The sequence below is a fragment of the Entelurus aequoreus genome, linkage group LG28 (assembly GCF_033978785.1).
Source record: "Entelurus aequoreus isolate RoL-2023_Sb linkage group LG28, RoL_Eaeq_v1.1, whole genome shotgun sequence".
Taxonomy (NCBI): domain Eukaryota; kingdom Metazoa; phylum Chordata; class Actinopteri; order Syngnathiformes; family Syngnathidae; genus Entelurus; species Entelurus aequoreus.
In genome coordinates, this window is record NC_084758.1 from 18457946 (window position 1) to 18482438 (window position 24493).

The 24493-nt window shown below is 41.9% G+C and overlaps 1 protein-coding gene across 4 annotated transcripts in view; it reads left to right on the forward strand.

Moving 5' to 3' along the window:
• LOC133644843 (cohesin subunit SA-1) overlaps positions 1-24493 on the forward strand; it is a 54768-nt gene that overhangs the window by 22432 nt on the left and 7843 nt on the right. For all 4 annotated transcript variants that reach the window (XM_062039585.1, XM_062039587.1, XM_062039584.1 and 1 more), the window contains exons 10-28: positions 1739-1837; positions 3027-3106; positions 4337-4444; positions 5859-5946; positions 6034-6136; positions 6209-6312; positions 8225-8317; positions 10458-10550; positions 10639-10839; positions 14451-14509; positions 14572-14656; positions 14739-14819; positions 14898-14990; positions 15068-15236; positions 15383-15510; positions 20490-20591; positions 20657-20793; positions 20884-21009; positions 24159-24340. In XM_062039585.1, the coding sequence (XP_061895569.1) occupies positions 1739-1837; positions 3027-3106; positions 4337-4444; positions 5859-5946; positions 6034-6136; positions 6209-6312; positions 8225-8317; positions 10458-10550; positions 10639-10839; positions 14451-14509; positions 14572-14656; positions 14739-14819; positions 14898-14990; positions 15068-15236; positions 15383-15510; positions 20490-20591; positions 20657-20793; positions 20884-21009; positions 24159-24340 (2131 nt within the window). The remainder of the gene's footprint in view (positions 1-1738; positions 1838-3026; positions 3107-4336; positions 4445-5858; positions 5947-6033; positions 6137-6208; positions 6313-8224; positions 8318-10457; positions 10551-10638; positions 10840-14450; positions 14510-14571; positions 14657-14738; positions 14820-14897; positions 14991-15067; positions 15237-15382; positions 15511-20489; positions 20592-20656; positions 20794-20883; positions 21010-24158; positions 24341-24493) is intronic.

The window sequence follows — 24493 nt, forward strand, 5'->3', positions numbered from 1 at the left end:
TGGATTGGTCAAATCTAATCGCAGACTTGAATTGGTCAAATCTAGTCGCTGACTTGAATTGGTCAAATCTAGTCGCAGACTTGAATTGGTCAAATCTGGTCGCAGACTTGAATTGGTCAAATCTGGTCGCAGACTTGAATTGGTCAAATCTGGTCGCAGACTTGAATTGGTCAAATCTAGTCGCAGACTTGGATTGGTCAAATCTAGTCGCAGACTTGGATTGGTCAAATCTGGTCGCAGACTTGAATTGGTCAAATCTGGTCGCAGACTTGAATTGGTCAAATCTGGTCGCAGACTTGAATTGGTCAAATCTAGTCGCAGACTTGAATTGGTCAAATCTAGTCGCAGACTTGGATTGGTCAAATCTAGTCGCAGACTTGGATTGGTCAAATCTAGTCGCAGACTTGGATTGGTCAAATCTAATCGCAGACTTGAATTGGTCAAATCTAGTCGCTGACTTGAATTGGTCAAATCTAGTCGCAGACTTGAATTGGTCAAATCTGGTCGCAGACTTGAATTGGTCAAATCTGGTCGCAGACTTGAATTGGTCAAATCTGGTCGCAGACTTGAATTGGTCAAATCTGGTCGCAGACTTGAATTGGTCAAATCTGGTCGCAGACTTGAATTGGTCAAATCTGGTCGCAGACTTGAATTGGTCAAATCTGGTCGCAGACTTGGATTGGTCAAATCTGGTCGCAGACTTGGATTGGTCAAATCTGGTCGCAGACTTGGATTGGTCAAATCTGGTCGCAGACTTGAATTGGTCAAATCTGGTCGCAGACCTGAATTGGTCAAATCTGGTCGCAGACTTGGATTGGTCAAATCTGGTCGCAGACTTGAATTGGTCAAATCTAGTCGCAGACTTGAATTGGTCAAATCTAGTCGCAGACTTGAATTGGTCAAATCTAGTCGCAGACTTGAATTGGTCAAATCTAGTCGCAGACTTGGATTGGTCAAATCTGGTCGCAGACTTGAATTGGTCAAATCTGGTCGCAGACTTGAATTGGTCAAATCTGGTCGCAGACTTGAATTGGTCAAATCTAGTCGCAGACTTGAATTGGTCAAATCTAGTCGCAGACTTGAATTGGTCAAATCTAGTCGCAGACTTGAATTGGTCAAATCTGGTCGCAGACTTGGATTGGTCAAATCTGGTCGCAGACTTGAATTGGTCAAATCTGGTCGCAGACTTGAATTGGTCAAATCTGGTCGCAGACTTGAATTGGTCAAATCTGGTCGCAGACTTGGATTGGTCAAATCTGGTCGCAGACTTGGATTGGTCAAATCTGGTCGCAGACTTGAATTGGTCAAATCTGGTCGCAGACTTGAATTGGTCAAATCTGGTCGCAGACTTGAATTGGTCAAATCTGGTCGCAGACTTGGATTGGTCAAATCTGGTCGCAGACTTGGATTGGTCAAATCTGGTCGCAGACTTGGATTGGTCAAATCTGGTCGCAGACTTGGATTGGTCAAATCTGGTCGCAGACTTGGATTGGTCAAATCTGGTCGCAGACTTGGATTGGTCAAATCTGGTCGCAGACTTGAATTGGTCAGAACTGGTCGCAGACTTGAATTGGTCAGCTCTAGTCGCAGACTTGGATTGGTCAGATCTAGTCGCCGACTTGGATTGGTCAGATCTAGTCAATTGTATGATCTCACTGTGATATTGTTCAATGCACCGTGTGTGCATCCGTATGTCAAGTGTGCGTTTTGTGTTACTCTTCTGTCTGCTCTCCCTCAGCAAAGTCTGGTACGTCTGAAGTGTGTGCGAAGCCTCCAGGCTCTGTATCAGGAGGAGGAGTTCATTGGCCGCCTGGAGCTTTTCACCAGCAGATTTAAAGTGAGGCGTCCCTCTGGAGTCGAGCGCTTGGTTTCTCCCTTCTCTCACCCCATCCTCCTGCCACAATATCCTATCTTAGGGCTGGGCGATTTATTGAGTTTGTAAGATATATCAATATCTTTTTAAACAAGATGTGAATTAAGAAAATATCGTAATATCAATATAATTTATTTCACGTTAAAATGACCAAACACTGCTTATTTGTTGTGTTCCTTGTTCTCCCCCGCTTCCCACTCCCTCTCAAAACTCCATGGGCTACTAAACCCCTCCCCTTCCTCCTTTCAAGACGTGCTTGCACGTATAAGAACATCCATGATTGGTTGGTTGTTTACTATGATGAGTCACGATTGGTTAAAATTAGAGCAAAACATTGCAGACAGGCCAGTCAGGGGCAAGATAGGGCGGGTCATGGAACCAGGAAGGGAAATCACAACAGACATCCCAAATGACGACAAGAGAGTCAGAGAAGAGAAAAGGGAATATTCAAGCGGGCGATTTATATATTTAAAAAACTAGTGGAAGATGGCAGAGGGCTTCTCTTCCTTAGATTTTTCTTTTAGTGATGTAGTCGACGTCCAGGAAACCCACAATGCGTCTACTTGGCCACATTTGGACAAACGTATGCATCTGGATAAAACATTCATTTGATGGCAAAGTGAGGAAGATCATAGCCGCATAATTATGTCAAGTCATTTACTTGGCGCTGACCAGAACTGTACGTGTGTGACAGTCCATTACATAGTCGACTGGGAATTAAAAAGTATTTTTTATCTGAGTTTGATACATTTTGTATTATTTGCACAGCTATGTTATTTATTCTAAAGAGAAATAATATTTTTCTATTTTATGTATGTTATGTAATTCTGTGCTACTTAAACAGTTTATTTTCTGTGCTGTTAATACCCATCTTGACTAACTGGGTTAATATAAGTACCATTGACTGTTTTCAGTACAGTTGTCATTCACTTCAATTTCAGTGAATTTATATATGTATACTTTCCTCGGAAAATATATCGATATATGTATCGAATGTAGAGTTTAAGTAAAAATATATTGAGATATACTTTTTCATCCATATCGCCCAGCCCTATCCTATCTATTGTTCCGCTTCACAGTATTGTCCTCTGTCAATGTGTTCTGGAAGATAAATGTGTGTTTGACGGTATGCCACTCCTATGTGCATCTTTAGGAGAGGCTGGTCAACATGGTGATGGACGTGGACCCAGAGGTGGCCGTGGAAACGGTCAAGCTTTTGCTGCTAATTCACCGGTGAGGGACTTTTTCCTCAGTGTTCCCCATTCATTCTTTTATGTGTGACAGCCTACCACAGAAAGATTTGGTGTCTCTGTTTTTAGATTCACCATTTTCGCCCTCGCTCATAAACACATTTTAATGGTACTGTCCGTGTGGCTTGCCTCCAACTCACACACAGTATAGTAGATCAATGTTTTTCAACTTTATTTGAGCCATTTTTTTTTAATTAAACCCGCTACAGAAAATGTTAACAAATGACATTCAGTAGCGTATATTGACCAAATATGACAAAATCTGAGGCAATTGCACCACTAATGTACCACTAATTCTCAAAGTAGGCCTACACAGTAATTAGCTACTTGCTGCCACCTACTGATATGGAGGTGTATTACATGATCACTTGGCTGATCGCGAGACAGAACAGACTTTCAACAACTGCACATTTCTAGCGAATTATAATTATTGGATTGCAAAAAATATTTTTTAGGCCAATTAGGTGAAATTGCATATTTTCCCACGGCACACCAGACAATATCCTGCGGCACACTGGGCACAGTGGTTGAAAAACACCGCAGTAGATGGCATCGTAACGGCTTCATAACACACACCATAGTATTCATAAGTCAATAACTTCCTGTTCTGTTGTTAAATTCAGTTTAAAACACTAAGATAATGTCGCACATTTTGTTATGACGCAAACCAAAAAGCTCTGTTTTTCCCGTTCACACACAAACACTAGCTTCGGTGTCATGGGCAGGTCAGCAAATTAAAGTTAAAGTACCACTGATAGTCACACACACTAGGTGTGGCGAAATTACCCTCTGCATTTGACCTATCAACTTGTTCCACCCCCTGGGAGGTGAGGGGAGCAGTGAGCAACAGCAGTGGCCGTGCTCGGGAATCATTTTGGTGATTTAACCCCCAATTCCAACCCTTGATGCTGAGTGCCAAGCAGGGAGATAATGGGTCCCATTTTTATAGTCTTTGGTATGACTCGGCCGGGGTTTGAACTCACGACCTACCGATCTCAGGGCGGACACTCTAACCACAAAGCCACAAATGTTCGGATGATGTCATTTAGTGCCGCCTCTTGCAACTTAGCGCCACAGATGTATTCCAGTCCAGCGCTAAATATTGTTTCTGTCTGGTTTATGTGAAAAAATGTGAGCTTGTTATCATAAAAGACAATCAAATGACACAAGTATTCAGCTGCAGCTTCATATGAACTTGTGATGTTTTACGCAGAGGTATGGAGGAAGGCCTGAGTGAGAAGGAGTGCGCTCATATCTATCCACTGGTTTACACCTCAAGCCGCACCCTGGCGTCTGCAGGCGGCCTCTTCCTCTATAAGAAGTGGGAACTTTTCTTGTATTTGTTTGTGTGGTGTTGTGCAAAAAGTCACCACTACTTAGGTTGTTTTAGCAATGCTATAACGACCAAATTGAACTCGAATGTATGTCAGCATCAATGTTCCCTCTAATTTTTCATGTGTGTGAGCAAACGCAAAAACTCCCTGAGCATTCAGTGGAGCCCATGTGAGCAACATCAGACGTGCACACTGTGGCTACACCAGCAGCACACTGTCCCAAACCTGACTAAATAACAAGTTCAATCTCCATCCATCCATCCATTTTCTACCGCTTGTCCCTTTCGGGGTCGCGGGGGGGTGCTGGAGCCTATCTCAGCTGTATTCGGGCGGAAGGCGGGGTACACCTTGGACAAGTCCCCTCCTCATCGCAGGGCCAACACAGATAGACAGACAACATTCTCTTATTATTATAATCAAATGACAGAAGTCATTTCCATTTCTAATATAAGTGTTTAGGCCCACTTACAATGACAATAACAAAAAATATTGTTTTTCATGAACTGTGTACTTGTATTGTTTGTCTGGGTGGAGGTCCTGCTTTGGAAATAATTTGTACCCCTTTCAGACATTGTATTTAGTTCCCATTAAAACATTCACACGTTGCACAATGAGATGTAAGCAGGGGATCATGTGTACATTCCTGCAACTTCCTGTTTGTAAAAAATATATTTTTATTAGTATTTATTTAATATACTAACAGCATTTCATGATTAATATTTATATATTAAGATTCCTAATAAATGACACTAGAATAAGCACACATTTGATTGGTAAATCATAGTGTAACGACCTGGAATTACACTTTATGTGTGGTGTTGGAGTTGTCCGACTTTTCGTGTGGCTGTAAACGCATCACTGGCTAAGTGCCTTATGTGCATGTGTTAGCACAAGTGAGAAAGAGCGAGCGACGGCGGTTGATATAACAAAGTTGGTTTTGGTCTGGTTTGTACTGCAAAAAATGACCAGTTTTGCTAGATATAATTTTTTTTACTAATGTTTTGGTGATGTGTTTATGGCCGACAATAAAGAGTTTTGCTCAGTAAAGTGATAGATGGAATTCATGTCATCAAAGCGTCTCGACAGACGTTACAATATTTGAACAATAATGACGAAAACTGTTTTCTCTGTCGTGTTCGTGTCGTGTCGAAAATTGTTATGCGCTTATTTTTTTATTTGATTTTGTGCGTGGCATAGATTTGCCGTGTGCAGAGGACGCTTGAGCAGTGCACAATTGCACAGGCGCGTACCTTAGAGGGAACATTGGTCAGCATGGATGACAATCTTCATTTTTAGAGAAGCTTTGGACTTGATAACCTGCTGCTTGTAATCCATCTCTTTAGTTCTGTTGGTCTTTTCTTAAGGCACTAAAGGAGCTTTGACTGTGTGTGCGTATTACAGGCTAAAAAGCCTCATTGACAGCGAGAAACAGAGTGGCAATATTATGGACTTTTTCCAAATCCTCATCTCCTTTCACATCCAGAGTGAGGTAGATCTAGTTCTTTCTTTCGGTCTCTTTCCGCCTCCTTATGATTAGTGTAATGCATGCAAACAAATTCCTATTTTTTTTTACAAGTTCCACAATCATGGAACTTACCTAGTGGACAGCCTGTGGGATGTGGCGGGTTCCGAGCTAAAAGACTGGGAGACCATGACCACACTTTTGCAACAGGAAGCTGGTGAGTGTGCTGTGACTCCATGGATATAAAGGACAAAGAAGAAAATGGTGTGTCCTGTTTTGACGCCTGTAGGTTTGATGGACGAGGAAGAGGGCGCGCTCATCGAGTTGATGATGTGTGTGATCCAACAGGCAGCGGAGGCGAAGCCGCCGGTTGGGAGAGTCTCGGCAAAGAAGGTGCGGAAGCCATTAGGATCGTTTCAGTAGTTGGAGGAATGAGCTGGTTTTTGGATACTGCACTTCTTCATGTGTGACAGACTAGACCAGGGGTCGGCAGTCTTTACTCTCAAAAGAGCCATTTTTCCACTAGACCTGCAAACGATACCATACTTTACACATTTACGATGAACAATATATTGTGGCTGTCTATTTAACTTACGACTTTAATGCAGGAGTCTAAAGCCTGCGGCCAGCGGGCCAATTCTGGTCCCCGAGACGATATTTTGCGGCCCACAATTTGATATGAAAGTTTGATGTCAGTGCGGCCCGCAGGTTTTACACGAATGACACTTTACCGTGTTGTGTGCAGAGTCAAAATATAATATCATTTTTTTTACATTCAATTTGACATTTATAATGACTTAAGACCTACCATAGCTCAGGGTCACTGTAGCTGTCGTGTGCAAAGTGGATTGCGTCTGTTGACTGAGCTGGATAATCTATTTAGCGTCTCTGTCTTCTTTAATACTGTATGCAAAATACAAAACCCAAAACTAGTGAAGTTGGCAATGATTTTCAAATCCTTTTCATTCTATATTCAATTGAATAGACTGTAAAGACAAGATATTTAACGTTCAAACTGGATAACTTTATTTTTTGCAAATATTAGCTCATTTGGAATTTGATGCCTGCAACATGTTTCAAAAAAGCTGGCACGAGTGGCAAAAAAGACTGAGAAAGTTGAGGAATGCTTATCAAACAATTATTTGGAACATCCCACAGGTGAACAGGCTCATTGGGAACAGGTGGGTGCCATGATTGGGTATAAAAGCAGCTTCCATGAAATGCTCAGTCATTCACAAACAAGGATGGGGCGAGGGTCACCACTTTGTGAACAAATACGTGATAATAACAACATTTCTCAACGAGCTCTTGCAAGAAATTTAGGGATTTTACCATCTACGGTCCGTAATATCATCAAAAGGTTCAGAGAATCTGGAAAAAACACTGCACGTAACATTGAATGCCGTGACCTTCGATCTCTCAGGCGGTAGTGCATCAAAAACCGACATCAGCGTGCAAAAGATATCCCCACATGGGCTCAGGAACACTTCAGAAAACCACTGTCAGTAACTACAGTTGGTCGCTACATCTTTAAGTGCAAGTTAAAACTCTACTATGCAAAGCCAAAGCCGTTTATCAACAACACCCAGAAACGCCGCCGGCTTCTCTGGGCCCAAGCTCATCTAAGATGGACTGATGCAAAGTGGAAAAGTGTTCTGTGGTCTGACGAGTCCACATTTCAAATTGTTTTTGAAACTGTGGACGTAGTTTATTTTAGCTCGCTGGCTTGCGCTGCTTACCTCAACTTTTAATCAATAGGGCTATGTGGTCGCAGGGTTGCACACGCTGGACTGTGCGGGATGAAAATAAGTCCTTGTTTTAAAAAATGCTTTGAATTTAAAATGTTTTGCTTTTTGCTCATTTCTCGCCGCCTATCAAGCACACAGATAAGACGGCATCAATATCAGTGAGGGCAAACGATTTTGTTCATACAGAATATTATTTTTTTGGGATGAACCGATGGTAGTTAACTGCATGGCGTCGCACACTTACAAAGCCAACATCTCTCTTGTGTCTCACTGCGCACAAGTGTACACCCCACCCCTTTCCCTTGTCTTGCTCTCGCTCATCCTTTACACATTCACTGCCTTACAGACAGTCAGAAATTGTAAAAACCTTTTCAAAAATGCGCAGTATTTTGAAAGATCTCTGAGCTCTGCGAAGGGAGGCACAACATTGTTGCAAAGCCCTGGACTCGACTTATTATTTAGCAGTCAGGGTACCTGATATATGACTAAACAGCAAAATATGACAACCAAGTAATCTGATTTTTTCCCTGTCACTATGTGGTTATATTGACATGAAGGCACTAAATATGAAGGAGAAGAAGACCCAGGAACAGGACAGGAGGCGTATCACAAATCATTTCATCCCTTTGCTGCCACAACTGCTGACCAAGGTAACTGTCATGTTTTTTCTATCAGTGGTCCCCAGACTATTTTCAGCACGCGTGTTAGTTTCTGACAGACCGGTGAAAAACAAAATATAAATACGATTAGAATTAGTTCTGTCTATGTGCTTCATTGTAAACTGCATGGAAATGAAGCACGCTGTGTGTTAAAGTATGTTGGAACTGCTGGCAAGAAGCTATTTAACAGGTAAGCAGCATTTGAAGGGGAACTGCACTTTTTTGGGAATTTTGCCCAGCGTTCACAGTCATTATGAAAGACATGACAGATGGATTTTTTTTTTGGTGTATTATAAATTAGATCAAAAGTCCGCTTACAATGGAGCTTATGAGAGCTATGCAATTCCGCCTACAAAGCCCTTAAAAAAAACATCCAAACACCTCCATTAGGGTTTCACATACATGATGTATGTAATGTAATAACAGGCACACTTTATAATAACATTTAAAAAGGACAGCCATGCCAGCAACTTGAGGGTTCCTGGTTCAATCCCAGCCTCTGCCATCCAAATCTTGTCTGTTGTGTCCTTGAGCAAGACTCTTCACCCATGCTCCTGATGGGTCGTCGTTAGGGCCTTGCATGGCAGCTCCCGTCCTTAGTGTGTGAATTTGTTTGTGTGAATAGAAATAGTGTGTGCTATACTAGTATAACTCATTTACCATAATATTTACGCATTTTGATCATTTTAAGCATACGCGCCGCATTAATTTAAAAAACGCATCACAACGTTTGCTTTTTTCATCACTTACTGTACAAGGTCTGCTGTCAAGCGCTTTTCGTGGCGTCCCCGCAAGTTTCAGGTCTTAAACGGCTGTCAGAGTGTCCCAACTTGTCGGCTTATATCCTCAGCCATCGACTTTTCAGATGAGATGCATGATTTATGATCTATAATAAACTTACAGGGAGCAGGGAAGCGAGGAAACAGCAGACCACTCGATGAAGTCATTACGTGGCCGCTATAAATATTTGTCTGCGTTGGCGCTTTTAATAACAATATCACTAATACTTGGTTGATAGTCAAGTCATGAAATGTAAACGTGAGTATTGTTGGCGCTTTTCGAATGGTTATTTATCAGATTTTATGGGCGGAATAGACTTTTGTATACGTTTATTTAATATTTAAAATGCATTGGAAAAAAAATCCATCCGTCATGTCTTTCATAATGATTGTGAACGATACGCAAAATTCCAAACAAAAAGTGCAGTTCCCCTTTAAAGTACCTCAGAGTGGAAAATCAAGTTGCCTCTATATTAAAGCTATTATCACATGTATCTGATGTATGACACCAAAAGACTTACAAAGTTTGTGAGTAAATAGATCTAATCAAACTAGTCTCACGGTAATTCCTAAGCCATTTTGAGAGATCATGAGGAAGCAAGTCACGTGATCCGTGACGTACAGGAGGAACCACAGATCCCCTCCCCATCAAGAACAATGCCCGGGAATCATTTTTGGTGATTTAACCCCCAATTCCAACCCTTGATGCTGAGTGCCAAGCAGGGAGCTAATGGGTCCCATTGTTAAAGTCTTTGGTATGACTCAGACGGGTTTTGAACTCACGACCTACCGTTCTCAGGGCGGACACTACCCACTAGGCCACTGAGTATGTTCCTGCATTTATCGATATATATTATTTTTTGGGGGAGAATTTTTGATTATTTTGTTTGTTACACGATTGATCGAAGCAACGGAATGGGAATATAACATAATAAAAGCAGCAATTTTTTTATTTTTTTTATTTTTTTTACTTATTTCATTTTAAATGCTTGTAATTTGGTTACTTTTTATTGTTTATTTGTCATGTGAAGCACTCTGGAGACAGTTTTGTTGTTATTAGTTCTATATAAATAGAAGGAATTGGATTGGATTGGGAAGAGCTGGACGAAGTAGCTGGGGAGAGGGAAGTCTGGGCTTCTCTGCTTAGGTTGCTGCCCCCGCGACCCGACTTCGGATAAGCGGAAGAAGATGAATGGAATTAATCTTTGCAGTCCTACTTGCCTTTTAAATTTAATTCAAAATGAAACGTCCTTAATAACTGTTCTGTCCTCAGAGCTTTTGGCTACAGTGGATAGTTTTAGAATGAGTATTATTTATTAAAGTATGTTTTTGCTCCAATGCCAACGTTGCAGTACTCTGCAGACGCAGGGAAGGTAAAACTCCTCTTGCAAGCGCCTCTCTACTTCAACCTGGCGATGTACAGCAGCGTAAATCGGATGAATAAGGTAAGCAACCAATTGGAGCCTTTGACTTTACAACCTGAATAGCCAATGCCCTTGGGTCATACTTGTTTGTCCTGTATTACATCATCAGCATCTGGACCAGCTGCTGTCTCAGATATGCGAGATCGTGGAGAAGCACACGGACACGGCCGTGTTGGAGGCGTGCGGCCGGTTATTCAGTGTACTTTGCTCCGACCGCTACGCCTTCTCCTCCCGTGCCCGCCTAGCATTCAGTCAGCTCGTGGACAGCCTGACTGAGTGCTTCAGCACCTATTTCAACGACCTGCTGCAGGTATAGGAAACTCAAGTAAAAGACAATTCTATCTTAGTATTATTGTATTGATAGAAGTTGTATCACGAGAGATGCTGTCACCTAATGGAGTTTCATAGGTATTACAAACACCAAAACCATTGAAGTTGGCACGTTGTGTAAATGGTAAATAAAAACAGGAAACAATTTTTTTGCAAATCCTTTTCAACCTATATTCAACTGAATAGACTGCAAAGACAAGATACTTAACGTTCAAACTGGAAAACTTTATTTTTTGCTAATATTAGCTTATTTGGAAGTTGATGCCTGCAACATGTTTAAAAAAAGACTGAGAAAGTTGAGGAATTCTCATCAAACACTTATTTGGAACATCCCACAGGTGAACAGGCTCATTGGGAACAGGTGGGTGCCATGATTGGGTATATAAGCATCTTCCATGAAATGCTCAGTCATTCACAAACAAGGATGGTGCGAGGGTCACCACTTTGTGAACAAATGCGTGAGCAAATTGTCGAACAGTTTAAGAACAACATTTCTCAACCAGCTATTGCAAGGAATTTAGGGATTTTACCATCTACGGTCTGTAATATCATCAAAAGGTTCAGAGAATCTGGAGAAATCACTGCACGTAAGCGATGATATTACGGACCTTCGATCCCTCAGGCGCTACTGCATCAAAAACCGACATCAGTGTGTAAAGGATATCACCACATGGGCTCAGAAACACTTCAGAAAACCACTGTCCGTAACTACAGTTTGTCGCTACATCTGTAAGTGCAAATTAAAACTCTACTATGCAAAACGGAAGCCATTCATCAACAACACCCAGAAATGCTGCCGGCTTCGCTGGGCCCAAGCTCATCTAAGATGGACTGATGCGGAGTGGAAAAGTGTTCTGTGGTCTAACGAGTCCACATTTTAAATTGTTTTTGGAAACTGTGGACGTCGTATCCTCCAGAACAAAGAGGAAAAGAACCATCTAGATTGTTATAGACGCAAAGTTGAAAAGCCAGCATCTGTGATGGTATGGGGGTGTATTAGTGCCCAAGACATGGGTAACTTACACATCTGTGAAGGCACCATTAATGCTGAAAGGTACATACAGGATTTGGAGCAACATAAGCTGCCATCCAAGCAACGGTATCATGCTTATTTCGGCAAGACAATGCCAAGCCACGTGTTACAACAGCATGGCTTCATAGTAAAAGAGTGCGGGTACTAGACTGGCCTGCCTGTAGTCCAGACCTGTCTCCCATTGAAAATGTGTGGCGCAATATGAAGCCTAAAATACCACAATTGAGACCCCGGACTGTTGAACAACTTAAGCTGTACATCAAGCAAGAATGGGAAAGAATTCCACCTGAAAAGTTTAAAGAATTGGTCTCCTCAGTTCCCAAACGTTTACTGAGTGTTGTTAAAAGGAAAGGCCATGTAACACAGTGGTAAAAATGCCCCGGTGCCAACTTTTTTGCAATGTGTTGCTGCCATTAAATTCTAAGTTAATGATTATTTGCAAAAAAAAAATGTTTTTCTCAGTTCGAACAATAAATATATTGTCTTTGCAGTCTATTCAATTGAATGTAAGTTAAAAAAAAATTGCGAATCATTGTATTCTGTTTTTATTTACGATTTACACAACGTGCCAACTTCTGTCAAGTTTGTCACTGACAGTTTAGTTATGTTTTGGGTTTTCCTCTGTCTTTATTTCCTGCAAGCGCTCTTATTTTGTCTTTATTTCCTGCTTGTATCCCTGAGTGCTTTTTCCCCTCAGCTGTGGCTGATTGGCACTTGGCCACACCTGGTGTCAATCAGCCAGCTACTATTTAGTCCTGCTTTGCCCTCCAGTCAGTGCTGGAGTATTGTCAGTATGATTGTCAATGTCATTAATACTTGTCGTTGTAGCTGGGTCTACTTCTGTTCACTCTGCTCATGTCAATCATCAATCAATCAATCAATGTTTATTTATATAGCCCTAAATCACAAGTGTCTCAAAGGGCTGCACAAGCCACAACGACATCCTCGGTACAGAGCCCACATACGGGCAAGGAAAAACTCACCCCAGTGGGACGTCGGTGAATGACTATGAGAAACCTTGGAGAGGACCGCATATGTGGGTAACCCCCCCCCCCCTCAAGGGGAGACCGAAAGCAATGGATGTCAAGTGGGTCTGACATAATATTGTGAGAGTCCAGTCCACAGTGGATCCAACACATCAGCGAGAGTCCAGTCCATAGTGGGGCCAGCAGGAAACCGTCCCGAGCGGAGACGGGTCAGCAGCGCAGAGATGTCCCCAACCGATGCACAGGCTAGTGGTCCACTCGGGGTCCCGACTCTGGACAGCCAGCACTTCATCCATGGCCACCGGACCTATGCAACTCCCCCTCCCAAGGGACAGGGGAGAAGAGGAGAGAAGAAAAGAAATGGCAGATCAACTGGTCTAAAAGGGTGGTCTATTTAAAGGCTAGAGTATACAAATGAGTTTTAAGATGGGACTTAAATGCTTCTACTGAGGTAGCATCTCTAACTGTTACCGGGAGGGCATTCCATAGTACTGGAGCCCGAATAGAAAACGCTCTATAGCCCGCAGACTTTTTTTTGGCTCTGGGAATCACTAATAAGCCGGAGTTCTTTGAACGCAGATTTCTTGCCGGGACATATGGTACAATACAATCGTCGAGATAGGCTGGAGCTAAACCGTGTAGTATTTTATACGTAAGTAGTAAAACCTTAAAGTCGCATCTTAAGTGCACAGGAAGCCAGTGCAAGTGAGCCAGTATAGGCGTAATATGATCAAACTTTCTTGTTTTTGTCAAAAGTCTAGCAGCCGCATTTTGTACCAACTGTAATCTTTTAATGCTAGACATAGGGAGACCCGAAAATAATACGTTACAGTAATCGAGACGAGACGTAACGAACGCATGAATAATGATCTCAGCGTCGCTAGTGGACAAGATGGAACAAATTTTAGCGATATTACGGAGATGAAAGAAGGCCGTTTTAGTAACACTCTTAATGTGTGACTCAAACGAGAGAGTTGGGTCGAAGATAATGCCCAGATTCTTTACCGAGTCGCCTTGTGTAATTGTTTGGTTGTCAAATGTTAAGGTGGTATTATTAAATAGATGTCGGTGTCTAGCAGGACCGATAATCAGCATTTCCATGTCATAGTTCCTTCGTGTCACAGTAAGTGTTTTGGTTTCTTGTCCACAGTTAGCCTTTGTGCTAGTTTTTGTTCATAGCCAAGTTTGTTCTCCGCCTTGTGCGCGCCTTTTGTTTGTACCCTTTTGTTTGTTCTTGTGTTAGTGTTAAATGAAATCATGTTTTCCTGCTCAATGCCTGCTGCCATCTCTGCATCTTGGGGTTCGTCACCTACACCCTGTGACAACTTCACTGGTTTTGAGTTTGTACTAAAATTATAAATGTAGTAAAAGAAGGTTTGTGGTTGGTTTATTTCTATGCACTATAAACGTATGTTCAACATTGCATCTGCTTGGTAAGATTCATTTGTGTGTGTGAACATTGAACATCCAGACAGTCATAAATGGCACAAAATGATGTCCTGTGCGTATCATCACTTGACATTTGCAAGACTCAGTTGTGGTGTGTGTGTGTGCGTGTGTGTGTGTGTGCAGGACACCGCTGATGTTTACAGTGCAGCTACAGCTTTGAAAAGGATCGCAGTCTTGAGCAGGTGTGTGCTATCAAAAAATAGTGGAGTGAGGGAATGTTCATATAATTGTGTGTGTGTTTCAGTGCCAGAGACCTAACGGCATGGAGGTTGTTTGACTCCTGCATTCATCTTCTGGAAAGCAGAATGGATTCCAGAGACCTTGATGAAGTCTGCATGATGTTTTTTGTTTTTTTGCTTATGCAGGATAAGTGATAGAAGAGGGAGTGACCAGTGTTTGCTTTCATTCCAGCTCATTGTGTCAGCCCTGAGATGTTCCGCATTGCACCTGATGTGGACAAATAAGAATGTGCAACACTCTGCGCCCACAGAGGTGCTGGGGGTGACAAAGCGGGGTTCTGTTTTGTTTCTCCGTTTCACCTCATGACCACTGACCTTCCGTCTTTCGCAGGAGGAGCTGAGGTGTCTGAGTAAGGAGGTCGGCTCCTTCTGCGACATCTGCCAGGGGTGTTTGTGTGTGGACCAGGCTGAGATCAGGGATGAGGTCGGAGCATCCGCCTAAGAGAAATTACATTAACTGCCAAATAATTCCAATGTTTTTTTTCCTTCCCTCCGCTGCAGGCTTTTCAGCTCCTGTGTGACCTGTTGTGCTTTTACAGTTCAAATCATGTCCGCACTGACTCCACCCTTCAGAGCTTGTACTACCTGCCTAATGATTTCCTGCGTACTGAGCTGGCAAATTTCCTTATGGACTATATCTTCTCAGACTCTTACATTGTGGCAACAGAAGGTATTTTGTTAATGCTACATCAAAGTGGGTGTTAGGAGCCAGTTCAGGCACAGTACATTGATAAGGCTTGAATCTCAATCTTTAATAGGCCCTCTTTCAGTTCATCAGCAACTGGTTATCAGCTGTGACTTGTTCTTCTTCCTCAGATGAGCACGAGGAGGAGATCGCCCTTCTGCAAAAGAAGCGCCTCCAACTCGCCGGCTACTGCCGGTTGGTCCTCGTCGGCGTGCTGGACTATGAAGCCGCCACCGATGTCTTTAAACACTACCACATGGTAGGTTTGGCGTGTTTTGTGTTACTTTGTACCACTTCTACTCCTGGACGCGGGCTGGCGTTCTTACTTTCCTCCAGAGAAAAACAGTCATCAAAAGAGCCAACATGACAAGAGCAGTGGATTATTTTCATATTTACATCCTACACTGCAAAAAGTCAGTGTTCAAAAACAAGAAGAAAAAAAAATAAAATTAGGGGTATAACCAATTATTCATATTTACTTTTTTTCTAATGGAGAATTTTTCAATTTACAAACTCTGTTCAAGGACCAATTAAATCGAGGTTCCACTGTATTAGAAAGTAACCACAACGTCTCTAAATCATTCTATGTCAGGGATGTCAAAGGCAAGGCCCGGATGATATTTGATTAGTATTAGGATCGGCCTGCAGGCCACAGCCGCCTGCTGCTGTTTTGCACACACCAATACTCCATCAGTGTTGGTGCTAGGATCCCAGGGACCCCATCAAGTCATAAAAAATGGGGTCCCACAGTAAATTTTTGGGGTCCCACTTTTTTGTAACCATTTTGAAAACAAATGATAAATGTATGCATTATCCTGTTATATCTCACATTCTATATTGTGTTTTGGAAAAAGGTTCTCATACGTTAATTCATTTAAAAAAATATACAAAAGAAAACACATTTTTATGCATATGTAAATATATTCAGTTATAAACAATCATTCACTTTCTTCTTTCCTTCATGGTTCTAAACTTTACCGCTGCTGGTATTTTTTTCTATATTGTAATATTTTCAGAGTGTGTTTGCTCTATTTTTGGCCAAAGTAAGACAAATATAACAATTTTAAGATGTCTTTTTTTTTAGTTTTCATGCCATGATTTGCGTGTGCACAGATTTTACTCCATGCGGCCCCTAAGCTAAAATGAGTTTGACACTCCTGTTCTTCGTACTGCATCATACCCTTAATGTAATGAATTATTGTGGCCACTAGGTGTTTGATTGATTGATTGAGACTTTTATTAGTAGGTTGCACAGTGAAGTACATATTCCGTACAATTGACCACTAAATGGTAACACCCGAACAAGTTTTTCAACTTGTTTAAGTCGGGGTCCACTTAAATTGATTCATGATACAGATATATACTATCATATATACTATCATCATAATACAGTCATCACACAAGATAATCACATTGAATTATTTACATTATTTACAATCAGGGGTGTGGAGGGGGTGGGGGGTAGGATATGGACAGCAAGTAGTGGACATATAGAGAGAGAGAGAGAAAGAGAGAGATCAGAAGGCATAATAAAAAGTATCTGCATTTGATTGTTTACATTTGATTATTAGCAATCCGGGGAGGGTGTTAGTTTAGGGTTGTAGCTGCCTGGAGGTGAACTTTTAGTGTGGTTTTGAAGGAGGATAGAGATGCCCTTTCTTTTATACCTGTTGGGAGCGCATTCCACATTGATGTGGCATAGAAAGAGAATGAGTTAAGACCTCTGTTAGTTCGGAATCTGGGTTTAACGTGGTTAGTGGAGCTCCCCCTGGTGTTGTGGTTATGGCGGTCATTTACGTTAAGGAAGTAATTTGACATGTACTTCGGTATCAGGGAGGTGTAGCGGATTTTATAGACTAGGCTCAGTGCAAGTTGTTTTACTCTGTCCTCCACCCTGAGCCAGCCCACTTTGGAGAAGTGGGTAGGAGTGAGGTGTGATCTGGGGTGGAGGTCTAGAAGTAATCTGAATAGCTTGTTCTGGGATGTTTGTAGTTTAGATTTGAGGGTTTTGGAGGTGCTGGGGTAACAGGAGGTGCATGCGTAATCGAAAAACGGTTGAATGAGAGTTCCCGCTAGAATCTTCATGGTGCTTTTGTTGACCAGAGAGGAGATTCTATAGAGAAATCTCGTTCGTTGGTTGACATTTTATCACAGGAAAGATTAGCCTCTAGAATGGAACCTAGGTAGGTGACCTCATCTTTCCTGGTGATAACAATGTCACCCACTTTTATAGTGAAGTCACTGACTTTCTTAAGGTTGATGTGGGACCCAAAAAGGATGGATTCTGTTTTACCCTGTGTATGGATAGTTTGTCAGCGAGCCAGGTGCAAATTCTACAGAGTTCAGCACTGAGGAGTTTCTCCACCTGTGACTTGTCCTTGTCTGATGTTATTGCTAACATGTTTGTAGCGCATGCTTCAAGACAGCAGAACACTCCTGCCACATTGAGAATCCATTGGCGGGCCGTGCGTTTCCCACCTAGGCCTTCAGTGATGTCCGAATTCAATGATTACCTCTCAAAATACCATCATTGATGTCACCACATGACCATTGCTGGAGAAATACTATACAGAAAGTCATTTCCGCACTACTTCGCATTGAAACACCAACTGTGTAAAAAACTGGTTATTTTCTGGTGCATTTAAATCTCAATAAACCCACATCAGCAATTAAAACATATCTTATGTGGTACTGTCAAAATTTAAGTTGAAAAAAAAAAAACATTAAATGTGAAAAAATAAAGGAATAAAATATTTGAACTTACAATTTGTAGGACCCCTTCGACGCCGTATAACCCCTCGTTGGTTGACTTCGAGTGGAAATGGCGGGCATTTCGTCGCCGAAATTGTGTCACAAGATGTAGTTTCTCTTTAAATATCCTTGAAAATGGCCTTGCAAATATATATTTGCCACCTAATCAACATTTTGTTCTCCTTTTGTGGGTCAACACTTCCTGCTTCCTGCTAAATTGCAACTTGTGATTGGATACTCACTCTGGAATGATAAATGAGTATCCAATCACAGTCTCGTTAACATCAGGCTACCTAGATAGGCTACTGACAACAACTTGTGATCTGATTGGCTATCGCAACTGTCTCTCAACTCTGTGTTCTCAAATTCATCCGTAACGGTCCCGGTGAGTATCCAATCACAGGACACTTTAAGGCCTACTGAAATGAAATGTTCTTATTTAAACGGGGATAGCAGGTCCATTCTATGTGTCATATGTTGCCATATTTTTGCTGAAAGGATTTAGTAGAGAAAATCGACGATAAAGTTCGCAACTTTTGGTTGCTGATAAAAAAGCCTTGCCTGTACCGGAAGTAGCGTGACGTCACAGGTTGTAGAGCGCCTCACATCTGCACATTGTTTACAATCATGGCCACCAGCAGCGAGAGCGTTTCGGACGGAGAAAGCGACGATTACCCCATTAATTTGAGCGAGGATGAAAGATTCGCGGATGAGGAAAGTGAGAGGATTAGAGGGCAGTGGAAGCGGTTCAGATAGGGAAGATGCTGTGAGAGGCGGGTGGGACCTGATATTCAGCTGGGAATGACTAAAACAGTAAATAAACACAAGACATATATATACTCTATTAGCCACAACACAACCAGGCTTATATTTAATATGCCACAAATTAATCCGCATAACAAACACCTCCCCCCTCCCGTCCATATAACCCACCAATACAACTCAAACACCCGCACAACACACTCAATCCCACAGCCCAAAGTACCGTTCACCTCCGTAAAGTTCATACAGCACATATATTTCCCCAAAGTTACGTACGTGACATGCACATAGCGGCACGCACGTACGGGCAAGCGATCAAATGTTTGGAAGCCAAAGCTGCATACTCACGGTAGCGCGTCTGCTATCCAACTCAAAGTCCTCCTGGTTGTGTTGCTGCAGCCGGCCGCTAATACACCGCTTCCCACCTACAGCTTTCTTCTTTGCTGTCTTCATTGTTCATTAAACAAATTGTAAAAGATTCACCAACACAGATGTCCAGAATACTGTGGAATTTTGCGATGAAAACAGACGACTTAATAGCTGGCCACAATGGTGTCCCAATATGTCCGCTACAATCCGTGACGTCACGCGCAAACGTCATCATACCGAGACGTTTTCAGCAGAATATTTTGCGGGAAATTTAAAATTGCACTTTACTAGTCTAACCCGGCCGTATTGGCATGTGTTGCAATGTTAAGATTTCATCATTGATATATATAAACTATCAGACTGCGTGGTCTGTAGTAGTGGGTTTCAGTAGGCCTTTAAATGTCACGTTCAACATGAGGCCAGCTAGAAGGCCTTACTGACAACAACTCGTGATCTGATTGGCTATCGGAATTATCTATCAACTGTATGTGCCCGTTCACTTACAGTGCATAGACGCCTGCAATGTTGATTCTGAAGGCCCCGGGTAGATTTGGTACAGCATGGCAACATAAGCTAGCTGAATTCTGATTGGATAAAAACTCTAAACTAAAAACAACACTGGAAGGAGCATAATATGACATGAAGAGAATATGAATACTTTCAGATATTTAGGGAAAGTAAATAAAAAAATACTTTTATCTTCAATTATGATCATGATTTCTAGTTATGTTAGGCCAGCAGAGAAGGTCTTGCTGGCCACCACTGTGAGAATCTTATACTATGTTAGTTGCCAAAAGGTACACTACCGTTCAAAAGTTTGGGGTCACCCAAACAATTTTGTGGAATAGCCTTCATTTCTAAGAACAAGAATAGACTGTCGAGTTTCAGATGAAAGTTCTCTTTTTCTGGCCATTTTGAGCATTTAATTGACCCCACAAGTGTGATGCTCCAGAAACTCAATCTGCTCAAAGGAAGGTCAGTTTTGTAGCTTCTGTAATGAGCTAAACTGTTTTCAGATGTGTGAACATGATTGCACAAGGGTTTTCTAATCATCAATTAGCCTTCTGAGCCAATGAGCAAACACATTGTACCATTAGAACACTGGAGTGATAGTTGCTGGAAATGGGCCTCTATACACCTATGTAGATATTGCACCAAAAACCAGACATTTACAGCTAGAATAGTCATTTACCACATTAGCAATGTATAGACTGTATTTCTTTAAAGTTAAGACTAGTTTAAAGTTATCTATATTGAAAAGTACAGTGCTTTTCCTTAAAAAATAAGGACATTTCAATGTGACCCCAAACTTTTGAATGGTAGTGTGTATCTCATGTATTGGTTTTTTTTCCACAGTACTTCAGGGACTTTGGGGACATCATCAAAGGAACCATAATCAAGTTGAGGGATGTTGGTCAAGAAATGTGTGCCAAGATACTCTGCCTGAGTATGCAGCAGGTGGATCGTGCTGATACACATGTTGCTCTTATCTGAAGCGCTCAACATATGACTGTGTTGATCAGCTCTTCTCAGTGATGCTGATGGAGGAGGACGTCAGCCGGCAGGATATCAGCAAGATCCGAGATCTGGCCAGGATGTTCGCCCAGAGCTTCGGTGCTGACCTCACACGCGCTCGCAGACCTCTGTTGGCTCTGCACATGTGAGTCATTTGATCCTGAAGTGCTCATAAACTGAGAAAGTTGACGTTGAAGTGATGGCGGTCTTGGTTGTTTTTTTTCACTGATTTCAGGGATGGCATAGAGTTTGCCTTTCGTGTGCAGCAGGAAGGAGAAGAAGAAAGCCACCCCAATGTGGCCTTCCTGGATATCCTCAGCGAGTTCAGTTTGAAGCTGCCGGAGCAGGAGCAGACCCAGCTGTGAGCTGCCGACATTCGCACACACACACACACATGAACGTGCCAGCAACTTGAGGGTTCCAGGTTCGATCCCCGCTTCCGCCATCCTAGTCACTGTCCTTGGGCAAGACACTTTACCCACCTGCTCCCAGTGCCACCCACACTGGTTTAAATGTAACTTAGATAATGGGTTTCACTATGTAAAGCGCTTTGAGTCCATAGAGAAAAGCGCTATATAAATATAATTCACTTCATAACTCTGTGGAGCGCAAACACGTGCAGGAAATTAGGGCTAGGCGATATATCGAGTTTGTAAAATATACTGATATAATTCAACAAGATATGAATTAAGAAAATATCGTAATATCGATATAATTTATTTCACGTTAAAATGACCAAACACCGCTTATTTGTTGTGTCCCTTGTTCTCCCCCGCTTCCCACTCCCTCTCAAAACTCCATGGGCTACAAAACCCCTCCTCTTCCTCCGTTCAAGACGAATTTGCATGTGTAAAAACATCCATGATTGGTTGGTTGTTTACTATTATGAGCACGATTGGTTGAGATTAGGAATGTCCGATAATGGCTTTTTTGCCGATATTCAGATATTGTCCAACTCTAAAGGCCTACTGAAATTAATTTTTATTTATTTAAACGGGGATAGCGGATCCATTCTGTGTCATACTTGATCATTTCGCGATATTGCCATATTTTTGCTGAAAGGATTTAGTAGAGAACAACGACGATAAAGTTCGCAACTTTTGGTCGCTGATAAAAAAAAAAAGCCTTGCCCCTACCGGAAGTAGCGTGACGTCACAAGCTGGAGTGCTGCTCACATTTCCATATTGTTTACACCAGCAGCGAGAGAGATTCGGACCGAGAAAGCGACGATTACCCCATTAATTTGAGCGAGGATGAAAGATTCGTGGATGAGGAAAGTGAGAGTGAAGGACTATAGTGCAGGGCAGGACGTATCTTTTTTAACTTAGGTACAAGGGTTCATTGGATTCTACACTTTCTCCTTTTTCTATTGTGGATCACGGATTTGTATTTTAAACCACCTCGGATACTATATCCTCTTGAAAATGAGAGTCGAACGCAAAATGGACATTCACAGTGACTTATCTCCACGACAATACATCGGCGAAACCCTAGCTACGGAGCTAACGTGATAGCATCGGGCTCAAATGCGGATATAAACAAAATAAATAAACCCCTGACTGGAAGGATAGACAGAAAATCAACAATACTATTAAACCCTGGACATGTAAATACACGGTTAATGCTTTCCAGCTTGGCGAAGATTAACAATGCTGTTGCTAACGACGCCATTGAAGCTAACTTAGCAACGGGACCTCACAGAGCTATGATAAAAACATTAGCGCTCCACCTACGCCAGCCAGCCCTCATCTGCTCAACACCCGTGCTCACCTGCGTTCCAGCGATCGACGGAAGGACGAAGGACTTCACCCGATCATCCGTGCGGTCTGCGGCTAGCGTCGGCTAGCGCGTCTGATATCCAAGTCAAAGTCCTCCTGGTTGTGTTGCTGCAGCCAGCCGCTAATACACCGATCCCACCTACAACTTTCTTCTTTGCAGTCTTCATTGTTCATTAAACAAATTGCAAAAGATTCACCAACACAGATGTCCAGAATACTGTGGAATTTTGAGATGAAAACAGACCATTTTTGTATTGGATTCAAAGGTGTACCAATACTTCCATTTAACTATTGACGTCACTCGCATATGTCATCAAAGACCTTTTCAACCGGAAGTTTAGCGGGAAATTTAAAATTGCACTTTATAAGTTAACCAGGCCGTATTGGCATGTGTTGCAATGTTAAGATTTCATCATTGATATATAAACTATCAGACTGCGTGGTCGGTCGTAGTGGGTTTCAGTAGGCCTTTAATTACGGATACCGATATGTACAGTCGTGGAATTAACACATTATGCCTAATTTGGACAACCAGGTATGGTGACCAGCAGCACGCACAATCATGTGTGCTTACGGACTGTATCCCTTGCAGACTGTATTGATATATAATGTAGGAACCAGAATATTAATAACAGAAAGAAACAACCCTTTTGTGTGAATGAGTGTAAATAGGGGAGGGAGGTTTTTTCACTTCTAACTGTAAATGTATCTTGTGTGTGTTGATTTAATTAATAATAATAATATTTTTTTTAAAAACACGATACCGATAATTAAAAAACGATACCGATAATTTCCGATATTACATTTTAAAGCATTTATCGGCCAATAATATCGGCAGGCCGATATTATCGGACATCTCTAGTTGAGATTAGGGCAAAACATTACGTACAGGCCAATCAGAGGCAAGATAGGGCGGGTCATGGAACCAGGAAGGGAAATGACAACAGACATCCCAAATGATGACGATAGAGTCGGAAGAGAGAAGAGGGAATATTCAAGCGGGCGTTTTATATATTAAAAAAACTAGTGGAAGATGGCAGAAGGATTCTCCTCAGATTTTTCTTTTAGTGATGTAGACGACGTCCAGGAAACCCACACTGTGTCTACTTGGCCACATTTGGACCTATGTATGCGTCTGGATAAAACATTCATTTGAGTAGTTTACCATGTAAGCCCAAATCAAAACTGTTCTCAAGTTGCCAAGCCAGGCATATTTTGCATGAAAAATGCTGCCACAAATGTATGCCGAATTTAGGAAGATCATAGCCGCACAATTAAGTCAAGTCACTTACTTGGCGCTGACTAGAACCGTACGTGTGTGACAGTCCATTACATCATCGACTGGGAATTAAAAATTGCCTGCCTGCAAATGTAATTTTTTCTGAGTTTGATACATTTTGTATTATTTGCACAGCTATGTTGTTTATTTTACGTAGAAATAATATTTTTCTATTTTATTTGTTATGCAATTCTGTGCTACTTAAACAGTTTATTTTCTGTGCTGTTAATACCCATCTTGACTAACTGGGTTAATAAAAGTGCCACTGACCGTTTACAGTAGTTGTCATTCACTTCAATTTCAGTGAATCTCACTCAAAAATGAATATCTTTATTTGTATACTTGTATATCGGATATGGAGTTTAAGTACAAATATATGGAGATATACTTTTTTGTCCTTATCGCCCAGCCCTACAGGAAATACACAATTTCCCCTTTTGTTGTTTCTGTTAGGTCCACCTTCCTGAAAGCGCGGTGTCCCGATGCTGCCCTCTCCTGGCCAGCAGTCAAAATGTACCGCTGCTTTTTAGAGGGCCGCGCCTCTGCTAGACCCCGATTGGAGTCGGCGGGGAGCGTGGGAGCTGTCCCTCCACAAAGCGCACAGGCGGCTAAGCGCAGAAAGACCACTGCTCAAGGTTAGACAACAACAGTGTTTTGTACAGTACTGTATGTTGCATTGACAGTCTATCTCCAGGTATTTTTATCATAAATTTTAGCGTCTGCCTCATTCAGGGTCCTCATCCAGCACAGTTGGAAAATAACAGTATTTTGTACAAGAGTACTGTATG